The sequence below is a fragment of the Schistocerca serialis genome, chromosome 8, assembly GCF_023864345.2.
Source record: "Schistocerca serialis cubense isolate TAMUIC-IGC-003099 chromosome 8, iqSchSeri2.2, whole genome shotgun sequence".
Lineage (NCBI taxonomy): Eukaryota > Metazoa > Arthropoda > Insecta > Orthoptera > Acrididae > Schistocerca > Schistocerca serialis.
This window is the reverse complement of record NC_064645.1, coordinates 156,475,044-156,488,603: the sequence shown is the minus strand read 5'-3', so window position 1 is coordinate 156,488,603 and position 13,560 is coordinate 156,475,044. Positions and strand designations below refer to the sequence as shown.

The 13,560-nt window shown below is 43.6% G+C and overlaps 1 protein-coding gene across 1 annotated transcript in view; it reads left to right on the top strand.

Annotated features, from left to right (window-relative positions):
• The window catches only part of LOC126416610 (liver carboxylesterase 1F-like), a 168,129-nt gene that overhangs the window by 55,621 nt on the left and 98,948 nt on the right, over positions 1 to 13,560 (top strand). Inside the window, exon 4 of the mRNA XM_050084363.1 lies at positions 472 to 669. Coding sequence (XP_049940320.1) covers positions 472 to 669 — 198 coding nt within the window. The remainder of the gene's footprint in view (positions 1 to 471; positions 670 to 13,560) is intronic.

The following is a 13,560-nucleotide window of genomic DNA, read 5'->3' as shown; positions in this document are numbered from 1 at the left end:
CTTACCCGCTTCTGATGATGATACTAGCCGAAACATGTTAAAGGAAATAATGCAATAAACAAAAAATCTCCATGAAGAAATGATAATCAGCCAATCAATTGCCAAATGGAAGCTTCATTTTAACCCGTTAACCATGGGTTCAAGTCTTCTTCAGAAGTATAGTAATGACAACTTGTTTTGACAATTTTCAATGTAATGTCCAGGCTTTGTGACGTGGGGAGGTAAAAATTTTAAAATTTTGTGCATGGCTGGAGCAGCAACCGTAGGATGAAATTTTCGTGAAGAAATAATAAGCTGCCGAGATCTCAAAGGCTGCTTCTAATTATACGGATATTTCCTACGAAATTCTGTGAAACGTTATGCGATCTAGACAGCCTTACTTGTATAATTCATAATGAATGATGGTGGACTCATACTTTCCCTTCTGGACTCTCCATCGTTGACAGTGCGTGCCGTCCCCTTCTGTTGCAGCTGCCACGTCCAGTGGAACCACTGGGAGAGTTCAACGCCAACTGGTTCGGCCCGCTGTGTCCGCAGGCGCTATCGTCGCGGGAGATGGAGATCCCGTGGTTCACGTGGCCGGACGCTGGCACGCTCGCGGCCGTGCGCAACCTCTCTGCCGCCGAAGACCCTGAGGACTGCCTACACCTCAACGTCTACACTCCAAAGGTGCCTCTCGCAACTGACTCTCTTGCTTTTTAGTCACGTGTCCGATCAGGCCATTGTTAACTAACATATCCTCCCGCGTAAAATCGTCTCTGTGTCCAAAACCGCGTTAAATCGCAGTTAAAACTCCAACTTTCGGAAATTAGTGCCCTAAGGAGATAAGAGGAGATGGACAGATCTTTCTGTCACGTCTTAAGGTAGATAATGACACCAAGACGCTTACGAAATTGTAAGGTATTTTTGAATCATCTCCGACGGTGCTCCGGAAGCCAACTTGCAGTGCACGGTGGAGAGTAGTGTTACGTTTACTTAGTTACAGAATTTTAATTCGGGTTTTAGATTCATAGTGTCTAACCACATAAAAACCATCTCCTCGGCCAAAGAAGTTCAACATCTCCGTTTTATGTAATATCTGTTCCTGACCAAGCTTGTTTTTCGTCAGTATGTAGTCAATGAATCAAAATTGATTTAAGAAAATATTATTGTTGCAGTTTATTTTGTTAACAGTACGAATGACTAAAGATTGTAGGAGAAAAGCAGGCTTAGCATATTAACAGATAATATTGACATCCACTTTTATGGTATTTCCCGACATTTGAGAGTTCGTGTGTCTCATATCAAATAATTCGTTTCAGCACCCTCTACGCCTCTTCGTGGGTTTTTAAACTTTAATAACAATTACCTTGCATACAAACTTCAAAAATTCACAATAATAAAATTTTCTCCTCGCATGTAATACGGTCAATTTCTTTACAAAATCAGTCACCACGTCCAGTTGAAACTGATGTGTTGGCGAATGTGCCAACACCTTGTAGATAGAGGAGGCCGAAATTCACGCTATCTAACGCAGACGGGCGTGAATTCTGGAACAGGATAAGTAGTGAATGCTAATAAGAAAAGTATGCAGCTCCTCGAATACTTAACTTTTATCTATCCTTGTTGTATACAGCATTCTTGATGAGACATTTCTTACGATAACTATCAAACTATGTAAGGCTAATGGCGCCTTGCTAGGTCGTAGCCATGGACTTAGCTGAAGGCTATTCTAACTATCTGCTCGGCTAATGAGCGATGCATTCTAAATATCTGCTCGGCTAATGAGCGATGCTTCGTCCGTGTAGTCGCTAGCAATGTCGTCCGTACAACTGGGGCGAGTGCTAGTCAGTATCTCGAGACCTGCCTTGTGGTGGCGCTCGGTCTGCGATCACACAGTGGCGACACGCGGGTCCGACATGTACTAAATGGACCGCGGCCGATTTAAGCTACCACCTAGCAAGTGTGGTGTCTGGTGGTGACACCACAGAAACATTCTGTAAATTCTTCCTCTAACTTAACAGCACGACAAAATCAATTGTTGAAAATATTCCTGGCTACAGCAGTTCATCTCTACACTGCTCTGAGCTACTGTTGTGGCGGAACCGGTTTATAGTATTTCGTGACTTTCATTACGAATAAATGATATTTCAGGTAGATCAAAAACATATAAAACCAGTTACCTATTGTCAGCGTAACAATTAATTTGATCTCAAAAATGATTACCCCGACTAATATTTGTCACTCTGATAAAGAAATCTCCACTTGACATTGTGTAGAAATGTTATCTGTAAAATCGTGTGAGTGGCACTAAGTTGCATATCATTTATCAGTTTTTACACAACTTTTACTTAAGATGGATGCACTTTTCTCTAGCAAAAGGAACATTTACTCACAAAATACTACCTGCGCATAACACTGACCTGTCTCCTATTAAAATATTTCATGTAAACCGTCCGAAATAATTAGGCTTCATACATCAGCACGTAAGAAATTGATATTACGTAACGTGATGTGAGCATTCCTCCCCCCCCCCCCCACCCCCCCCCACCCATGAATCATGGACCTTGCCGTTGGTGGGGAGGCTTGCGTGCCTCAGCGATACAGTTGGCCGTACCGTAGGTGCAACCACAACGGAGGGGTATCTGTTGAGAGGCCAGACAAACATGTGGTTCCTGAAGAGGGGCAGCAGCCTTTTCAGTAGTTGCAGGCGCAACAGTCTGGATGATTGACTGATCTGGCCTCGTAACATTAACCAAAACGGCCTTGCTGTGCTGGTACTGCGAACGGCTGAAAGCAAGGACAAACTACAGCCTTAATTTTTCCCGAGGACATGCAGCTCTATTGTATGATTAAATGATGATGGCATCCTCTTGGGTAAAATATTCCGGAGGTAAAATAGTCCCCCATTCGGATATCCGGGCGGGGACTACTCAAAGGACGTCGTTATCAGGAGAAAGAAAACTGGCGTTCTACGGATCGGAGCGTGGAATGTCAGATCCCTTAATTGGGCAGGTAGATTAGAAAATCTAAAAAGGGAAATGGATGGGTTAAAGTTAGATACAGTGGGAATTAGTGAAGTTCGGTGGCAGGAGGAACAAGACATTTGGTCAGGTGATTACAGGGTTATAAATACAAAATCAAATAGGGGTAATGCAGGAGTAGGTTTAATAATGAATAAAAAAATAGGAGTGCGGGTTTGCTACTACAAACAGCATAGTGAACGCATTATTGTGGCCAAGACAGACACAAAGCCCATGCCTACTACAGTAGTACAAGTTTTTATGCCAACTAGCTCTGCAGATGATGAACAAATTGATGAAATGTATGACGAGATAAAAGAAATTATTCAGGTAGTGAAGGGAGACGAAAATTTAATAGTCATGGGTGACTGGAATTCGTCAGTAGGAAAAGGGAGAGAAGAAAACATAGTAGGTGAATATGGATTGGGGGGAAGAAATGAAAGAGGAAGCCACCTTGTAGAATTTTCCACAGAGCATAACTTAATCATAGCTAACACTTGGTTCAAGAATCATAAAAGAAGGTTGTATACGTGGAAGAATCCTGGAGATACTAAAAGGTATCAGATAGATTATATAATGGTAAGACAGAGATTTAGGAACCAGGTTTTAAATTGAAAGACATTTCCAGGGGCGGATGTGGATTCTGACCACTATCTATTGGTTATGAACTGCAGATTGAAACTGAAGAAACTGCAAAAAGGTGACAATTTAAGGAGATGGGACCTGGATAAACTAAAAGAACCAGAAGATGTAGAGAGTTTCAGGGAGAGCATAAGGGAACAATTGACAGGAATGGGGGAAAGAAATACAGTACAAGAAGTATGGGTAGCTCTGAGGGATGAAGTAGTGAAGGCAGCAGACGATCAAGTAGGTAAAAAGACAAGGGCTAATAGAAATCCTTGGGTAACAGAAGAAATATTGAATTTAATTGATGAAAGGAGAAAATATAAAAATCCAGTAAATGAAGCAGGCAAAAAGGAATACAAATGTCTCAAAAATGAGATCGACAGGAAGTGCAAAATGGCTAAGCAGGGATGGCTAGAGGACAAATGTAAGGATGTAGAGGCCTGTCTCACTAGGGGTAAGATAGATACTGCCTACAGGAAAATTAAAGAGACCTTTGGAGAGAAGAGAACCACTTGTATGAATATCAAGAGCTCAGATGGCAACCCAGTTCTAAGCAAAGAAGGGAAGGCAGTAAGGTGGAAGGAGTATATAGAGGGTTTATATAAGGGCGATGTACTTGAGGACAATATTATGGAAATGTAAGAGGATGTAGATGAAGACGAAATGGGAGATAAGATACTGCGTGAAGAGTTTGACAGAGCACTGAAAGACCTGAGTTGAAACAAGGCCGCGGGAGTAGACATCATTCCATTACAACTACTGATGGCCTTGGGAGAGCCAGTCATGACAAAACTCTACCATCTGGTGAGCAAGATGTATGAGACAGGCGAAATACCCTCAGACTTCAAGAAGAATATAATAATTCCAATCCCAAAGAAAGCAGGTGTTGACAGATGTGAAAATTACCGAACTATCAGTTTAATAAGTCACAGTTGCAAAATACTAACGCGAATTCTTTACAGACGAATGGAAAAAACTGGTAGAAGCGGACCTCGGGGAAGATCAGTTTGGATTCCGTAGAAATGTTGGAACACGTGAGGCAATACTAACCTTACGACGTACCTTAGAAGAAAGATTAAGAAAAGGCAAACCTACGTTTCTAGCATTTGTAGACTTAGAGAAAGCTTTTGACAATGTTAACTGGAATACTCTCTTTCAAATTCTGAAGGTGGCAGGGGTAAAATACAGGGAGCGGAAGGCTATTTACAATTTGTACAGAAACCAGATGGCAGTTATAAGAGTCGAGGGGCATGAAAGGGAAGCAGTGGTTGGGAAAGGAGTGAGACAGGGTTGTAGCCTCTCCAAGATGTTATTCAATCTGTATATTGAGCAAGCAGTAAAGGAAACAAAAGAAAAATTCGGAGTAGGTATTAAAATTCATGGAGAAGAAGTAAAAACTTTGAGGTTTGCCGATGACATTGTAATTCTATCAGAGACAGCAAAGGACTTGGAAGAGCAGTTGAACGGAATGGACAGTGTCTTGAAAGGAGGATATAAGATGAACATCAACAAAAGCAAAACGAGGATAATGGAATATAGTCAAATTAAATCTGGTGATACTGAGGGAATTAGATTAGGAAATGAGACACTTAAAGTAGTAAAGGAGTTTTGCTATTTAGGGAGTAAAATAACTGATGATGGTCGAAGCAGAGAGGATATAAAATGTAGACTGGCAATGGCAAGGAAATCGTTTCTGAAGAAGAGAAATTTGTTAACATCGAGTATAAATTTAAGTGTCAGGAGGTCGTTTCTGAAAGTATTTGTATGGAGTGTAGCCATGTATGGAAGTGAAACATGGACGATAACTACTTTGGACAAGAAGAGAATAGAAGCTTTCGAAATGTGGTGCTACAGAAGAATGCTGAAGATAAGGTGGGTAGATCACGTAACTAATGAGGAGGTACTAAATAGCATTGGGGAGAAGAGAAGTTTGTGGCACAACTTGACTAGAAGAAGGGATCGGTTGGTAGGACATGTTTTGCGGCATCATGGGATCACAAATTTAGCATTGGAGGGCAGCGTGGAGGGTAAAAATCGTAGAGGGAGACCAAGAGACGAATACTCTAAGCAGATTCAGAAGGATGTAGGTTGCAGTAGGTACTGGGAGATGAAGAAGCTTGCACATGATAGAGTAGCATGGAGAGCTGCATCAAACCAGTCTCAGGACTGAAGACCACAACAACAACATGTGAGCATTTTTAAAGATTCAATCTTAGTTGAATTCTGTCTATTAAAATAGATTCGGGACCACCAGTGCACATTTACTTCCATTCATTCATATCTAACAACATTTATGGTCGTTAAAATTCTCGATTCAGAACTGCCGCGGAGATAGTTTTGCTAAGATGGCGGCAGATAGATGATAGTCAATATGTCTATTGTTGTCGATTTATTTTATATCAAGGTAATATAATAATAAAAGAATTCGTGGCGGGCCGCATCAAACCAGAACAACTGAACCACAGATATCACAGATACCAAGGAAAGATTACAATTGTCGTTGTTTATGAATGTAGTATCAGCTTAATAAGTCACAGCTGCAAAATACTAACGCGAATTCTTTACAGACGAATGGAAAAACTAGTAGAAGACAACCTCGGGGAAGATCAGTTTGGATTCCGTAGAAACACTGGAACACGTGAGGCAATACTGACCTTACGACTTATCTTAGAAGAAAGATTAAGGAAAGGCAAACCTACGTTTCTAGCATTTGTAGACTTAGAGAAAGCTTTTGACAATGTTGACTGGAATACTCTCTTTCAAATTCTAAAGGTGGCAGGGGTAAAATACAGGGAGCGAAAGGCTATTTACAATTTGTACAGAAACCAGATGGCAGTTATAAGAGTCGAGGGACATGAAAGGGAAGCAGTGGTTGGGAAGGGAGTAAGACAGGGTTGTAGCCTCTCCCCGATGTTGTTCAATCTGTATATTGAGCAAGCAGTAAAGGAAACAAAAGAAAAATTCGGAGTAGGTATTAAAATTCATGGAGAAGAAATAAAAACTTTGAGGTTCGCCGATGACATTGTAATCCTGTCAGAGACAACAAAGGACTTGGAAGAGCAGTTGAACGGAATGGACAGTGTCTTGAAAGGAGGATATAAGATGAACATCATCAAAAGCAAAACAAGGATAATGGAATGTAGTCTAATTAAGTCGGGTGATGCTGAGGGAATTAGATTAGGAAATGAGGCACTTAAAGTAGTAAAGGAGTTTTGCTATTTGGGGAGCAAAATAACTGATGATGGTCGAAGTAGAGAGGATATAAAATGTAGGCTGGCAATGGCAAGGAAAGCGTTTGTGAAGAAGAGAAATTTGTTAACATCCAGTATTGATTTAAGTGTCAGGAAGTCATTTCTGAAAGTATTTGTATGGAGTGTAGCCATGTATGGAAGTGAAACATGGACGATAACTAGTTTGGACAAGAAGAGAATAGAAGCTTTCGAAATGTGGTGCTACAGAAGAATGCTGAAGATAAGGTGGGTAGATCACGTAACTAATGAGGAGGTACTGAATAGCATTGGGGAGAAGAGAAGTTTGTGGCACAACTTGACTAGAAGAAGGGATCGGTTGGTAGGACATGTTTGAGGCATCAAGGGATCACAAATTTAGCATTGGAGGGCAGCGTGGAGGGTAAAAATGGTAGAGGGAGACCAAGAGATGTATACTCTAAGCAGATTCAGAAGGATGTAGGTTGCAGTAGGTACTGGGAGATGAAGAAGCTTGCACAAGATAGAGTAGCATGGAGAGCTGCATCAAACCAGTCTCAGGACTGAAGACCACAACAACAACATGTGAGCATTTTTAAAGATTCAATCTTAGTTGAATTCTGTCTATTAAAATAGATTCGGGACCACCAGTGCACATTTACTTCCATTCATTTATATCTAACAACATTTATGTTCGTTAAAATTCTCTATTCAGAACTGTCGCGGAGATAGTTTTGCTAAGATGGCGGCAGATAGATGATAGTCAATATGTCTATTGTTGTCGATTTATATTATATCAAGGTAATATAATAATAAAAGAATTCGTGGCGGGCCGCATCAAACCAGAACAACTGAACCACAGATATCACAGATACCAAGAAAAGATTACAATTGTCGTTGTTTATGAATGTAGTTCTCTGATAATAGCTTTAATTCACACAGAAATTAAATTATTACAGAAATAATGAAATGACTACCGTCATTTTTATACGATACAGTCCTTTTATACGTAGCATCGATAATATTTGTTGAAGTTTGTACACTTAGTTCATTTTAACAACTTGTGGCTAGAACATAGTGTCGTGGATATTACACTGTTTAAGTTCACAGATATAAGCGGCGCCAACTTGCGGTCAACATTCACTCATATCGTAATTCTACAACATCAGATCAATGACTACAAATTATACCGCTTAAGTTTTCGTAGTAATCACTGAGCAGGTATTGTGGGGACGATACCCGACGCTTCGCAGCTGGTGGCAAAGACCTGGGCACGGCTTGATCTTCTGAGGCATTACGTATTCTCCCGTTGGTCAGTCGTTGCATCAAAGAAGTACACTTTTTTATGGTTACCAAAGACACACAATTCACAACCTAATGAAACTTCAGTAAAATTTGTCGAGCATACGTTAGGTCAGATATTATGAGAAACGAGTGTCTCAAAAAGTTAGTGAGTCTACATCTTGCAGTACCGTCGTTTCATTTCTTTCTTGGCCCATTTGCAAACAGTGCATACAGGAATGATGACTATCGGTAGAACACCGTAGGATCTTCTAATTCACTGATTTTCCATTCACGTTCATTTCGAGGTGCATCTGTACAAGGAACATAAGCTCACGACATTTCAATCTTTGAGCTTTTCAGCCGGGCAAAATGCTTTTCTTGGTTTGTTTGCTAGTGGAGTTTGACAGATTCACTGATGTTCCACTCGTGTTTATTTAGAGATTTAGAGACGAGTATGTACAAGGAATATACCCTCACGGTGTTCCAATCTTTAAGCTTATCCACCACGCACAATGCTTTCCTGAACGAGATTTTCACTCTGCAGTGGAGTGTGCGCTGATATGAAATTTCCTGGCAGATTAAAACTGTGTGCCGGACCGAGACTCGAACTCGGCAACTTTGCCTTTCGCAGGCAAGTGCTCTACCATATGAGCTACCCAAGCGCGACTCACGCCTTGTCCTCACAGCGTCTACATCTACATCTACATGATTACTCTGCAATTCACATTTAAGTGCTTGGCAGAGGGTTCATCGAACCACAATCATACTATCTCTTTACCATTCCACTCCCGAACAGCGCGCGGGAAAAACGAACACGTAAACCTTTCTGTACGACCTCTGATTTCTCTTATTTTATTTTGATGATCATTCCTACCTATGTAGGTTGGGCTCAACTAAATATTTTCGCATTCGGAAGAGAAAGTTGGTGACTGAAATTTCGTAAATAGATCTCGCCGCGACGAAAAATGTCTTTGCTTTAATGACTTCCATCCCAACTCGCGTATCATATCTGCCACACTCTCTCCCCTATTACGTGATAATACAAAACGAGCTCACCTTTTTTGCCCCCTTTCGATGTCCTCCGTCAATCCCACCGGGCAAGGATCCCACACAGCGCAGCAGTATTCTAACAGAGGACGAACGAGTGTAGTGTAAGCTGTTTCTTTAGTGGACTTGTTGCATCTTCTAAGGGTCCTGCCAATGAAACGCAACCTTTGGCATGCCTTCTCCACAATATTATCTACGTGGTCTTTCCAACTGAAGTTCTTCGTAATTTTAACACCCAGGTACTTAGTTGAATTGACAGCCTTGAGAATTGTACTATTTATCGAGTAATCGAATTCCAACGGATTTCTTTTGGAACTCATGTGGATCACCTCAGACTTTTCGTTATTTGGCGTCAACTGCCACCTGCCACACTATACAGCAATCATTTCTAAATTGCTTTGCAACTGATACTGTTCTTCAGATGACCTTACTAGACGGTAAATAACAGCATCATCTGCGAACAACGTAAGAGAACTGCTCAGATTGTCACCCAGGTCATTCATTTCTGCCAGTACCTCGTCTCTTACCCTCCAATCCTTACAGAAGATCTCCTGCGAACCTTGCAGAAAAAATGGTTCAAAGGGCTCTAAGCACTATGGGACTTAATATCTGAGGTCATCAGTCCCCTAGACTTATAACTACTTAAACCCAACTAACCTAAGGACATCACACACATCCTGCCCGAGGCAGGATTCGAATCTGCGATCGTAGCAGCAGCGCGGTTCCGGACTGAAGCGCCTAGAACCGCTCGGTCACAGCGGCCGGCGAACCTTGCAGAGCTAGCATTCCTGAAAGAAAGGATATTGCGGAGACATGGCTTAGTCACAGCCTGGGGGACGTTTCCAGAATGAGAGTTTCACTCTGCAGCGGAGTGTGCCCTGATATGGGCTACTGTAAGGTTTGAAGGTAGGAGACGAGGTACTGGCAGAAGTGAAGCTATGAGGACGGGGCATGAGTCATGCTTGGGTAGCTCAAATGGTAGAGCACTTGCCCGCGAAAGGCAAAGGTCCCGAGTTCGAGTCTCGGTCCGGCATACAGTTTTAATCTGCCAGGAAGTTCCAACGCTTTCTTTGTTGCGTCTGCCACTGGAGTTCGATGTGCACCCCTGTCGTGCTCTTGCGTTTACTAAACAAATAAGTGACAAAACGCCCCCCTCTGCTGTGTAATATCTCTGTCTCCTCTATTAATCTTATGTGAAAAAGCTACGTAGTCACGAGCAATATTCAAGAACCAATCAATCAACTGTTTCTTAAGCTATCTGTTTCTTGGGTGACTTAAACTTCAAAGCAATCTTACACCGTTTTCCAGGCTGCCATCTGATTTTGCTACTACTACATTTATTTCTCAGTACCACGTAACACAATTCACATATACGCTACTACATACACTCCTGGAAATGGAAAAAAGAACACATTGACACCGGTGTGTCAGACTCACCATACTTGCTCCGGACACTGCGAGAGGGCTGTACAAGCAATGATCACACGCACGGCACAGCGGACACACCAGGAACCGCGGTGTTGGCCGTCAAATGGCGCTAGCTGCGCAGCATTTGTGCACCGCCGCCCTCAGTGTCAGCCAGTTTGGCGTGGAATACGGAGCTCCATCGCAGTCTTTAACACTGGTAGCATGCCGCGACAGCGTGGACATGAACCGTATGTGCAGTTGATGGACTTTGAGCGAGGGCGTATAGTGGGCATGCGGGAGGCCGGGTGGACGTACTGCCGAATTGCTCAACACGTGGGGCGTGAGGTCTCCACAGTACATCGATGTTGTCGCCAGTGGTCGGCGGAAGGTGCACGTGCCCGTCGACCTGGGACCGACAGCAGCGACGCACGGATGCACGCCAAGACCGTAGGATCCTACGCAGTGCCGTAGGGGACCGCACCGCCACTTCCCAGCAAATTAGGGACACTGTTGCTCCTGGGGTATCGGCGAGGACCATTCGCAACCGTCTCCATGAAGCTGGGCTACGGTCCCGCACACCGTTAGGCCGTCTTCCGCTCACGCCCCAACATCATGCAGCCCGCCTCCAGTGGTGTCGCGACAGGCGTGAATGGAGGGACGAATGGAGACGTGTCGTCTTCAGCGATGAGAGTCGCTTCTGCCTTGGTGCCAATGATGGTCGTATGCGTGTTTGGCGCCGTGCAGGTGAGCGCCACAATCAGGACTGCATACGACCGAGGCACACAGGGCCAACACCCGGCATCATGGTGTGGGGAGCGATCTCCTACACTGGCCGTACACCACTGGTGATCGTCGAGGGGACACTGAATAGTGCACGGTACATCCAAACCGTCATCGAACCCATCGTTCTACCATTCCTAGACCGGCAAGAGAACTTGATGTTCCAACAGGACAATGCACGTCCGCATGTATCCCGTGACACCCAACGTGCTCTAGAAGGTGTAAGTCAACTACCCTGGCCAGCAAGATCTCTGGATCTGTCCCCAATTGAGCACGTTTGGGACTGGATGAAGCGTCGTCTCACGCGGTCTGCACTTCCAGCACGAACGCTGGTCCAACTGAGGCGCCAGGTGGAAATGGCATGGCAAGCCGTTCCACAGGACTACATCCAGCATCTCTACGATCGTCTCCATGGGAGAATAGCAGCCTGCATTGCTGCGAAAGGTGGATATACACTGTACTAGTGCCGACATTGTGCATGCTCTGTTGCCTGTGTCTATGTGCCTGTGGTTCTGTCAGTGTGATCATGTGATGTATCTGACCCAAGGAATGTGTCAATAAAGTTTCCCCTTCCTGGGACAATGAATTCACGGTGTTCTTATTTCAATTTCCAGGAGTGTATATCACGTATGTCACTGCTTTCAGAGATAAATTAGCTAATCGCATAATCGAGCAGTTCTGTTTACAAATGCAAGTCTTTGCACCAGCTGTCCATTCTCTGCATGTCTTCCTGGATTAAATTAAACTTTTTGTCGTTGCAGCTTTATATCCAAGCAGACTGGTATGACTCCCTCCGACAGCTCAAAAGAAGTTTTGCACCATCTACACAGCGAAAAGGAGTAGACTTAAATTCAGGCGGCGATAGGAATGAAACTAATTAACTAATTTACTGGGAAATAAAACCAAAGTAATGGTAGTCAGTTCAAACGTGATCATCTGTAAAAACGAGTTCTGTTGTTGGGTAACATGCAATAACGTGTTGTTACACCCGCTGCATTGCAAGAAGCTTGAGTCCTCTTTGGCATGCTGTCTACAAGACAGTCTACACGTTGCCACTCTGCTGCGGAGGTCCTCCGGAAGTCACCCAGTGTATTAGAACGGATTCTGTAATGAAGCACTTTGTCTCAACTGATTTCAAGCTTACTTTGCCATTCCATTCTGATAACTTTGAGGAAGATGTTAACGTATCAAGCGCGGTTTAGTTTGGATTACATAGTCTTGGAAGAGGAATTCATCGTCTAAATGTTGGTTGTAGGGCTGGACAAGACGCTGGAGGGGTCAGTCCCGATATTGCACAGAAGTTACCCTCGATAACTATGAGAGATGTCCGTCAACCCAAACATGGTTGATCCCAGGCTTTGGGAGAAGGCCACCTGCATGCCCTTGTATTACAATCATCTAGTGCCAGACGAACCCTGCACTCGTCGGTGAAGATGGTACCTGTTGCGTCTAGACAAGACAGCCTAGACACAATGAGAGGAAGCCGAAAGGCACGCGCTAAGCTAAAGCAGGATGGCGTGAAGTCTGAAACAGGATACGTAATGAATGCTATAAAGAAAAGTACGTAGCTTCTGGAATACCTAACTTTAATCCATCCTTTTGGTACATCTGGAGATTGTGGCGATACATGTAAGACTCTTTAGATATATGCAATATTACTAATGGCGCCTTGCTAGGTCGTAGCCATTGACTTAGCTGAAGGCTATTCTAACTATCTGCTCGGCAAAAGCGAGGCTTCGTCAGTGGGCATCGCTAGCTACGTCGTCCGTACAACTGGGGCGAGTGCTAGTCCGTATCTCGAGACCTGCCTTGTGGTGGCGCTCGGTCTGCAATCACACAGTGGCGACACGCGGGTCCGATATGTACTAATGGACCGCGGCCGATTTAAAGCTACCACCTAGCAAGTGTGATGTCTGGCGGTGACACCACAGTACCACGATAATGTTCCATATTCAGATGTTCCCTTGTTCACTTTCTAAGTGAACTAGGATGCTGGAGGGTTGGTACTGTTGTTCATAGGCGCGTGGAGTGGCCGTTAGGTTTGAGGCGCCATGTCACGTATTGCACGGTCTCTTCCGCCGGAGGTTCGAGTCCTCCCTCGGACATGGGTGTGTGTATTGTTCTTAGCATAAATTAGTCTAAGTTAGTTTAAGTAGTGTGTAAGTCTAGGGACCGATGACTTCAGCAGTTTGGTCACTTAGGCATTC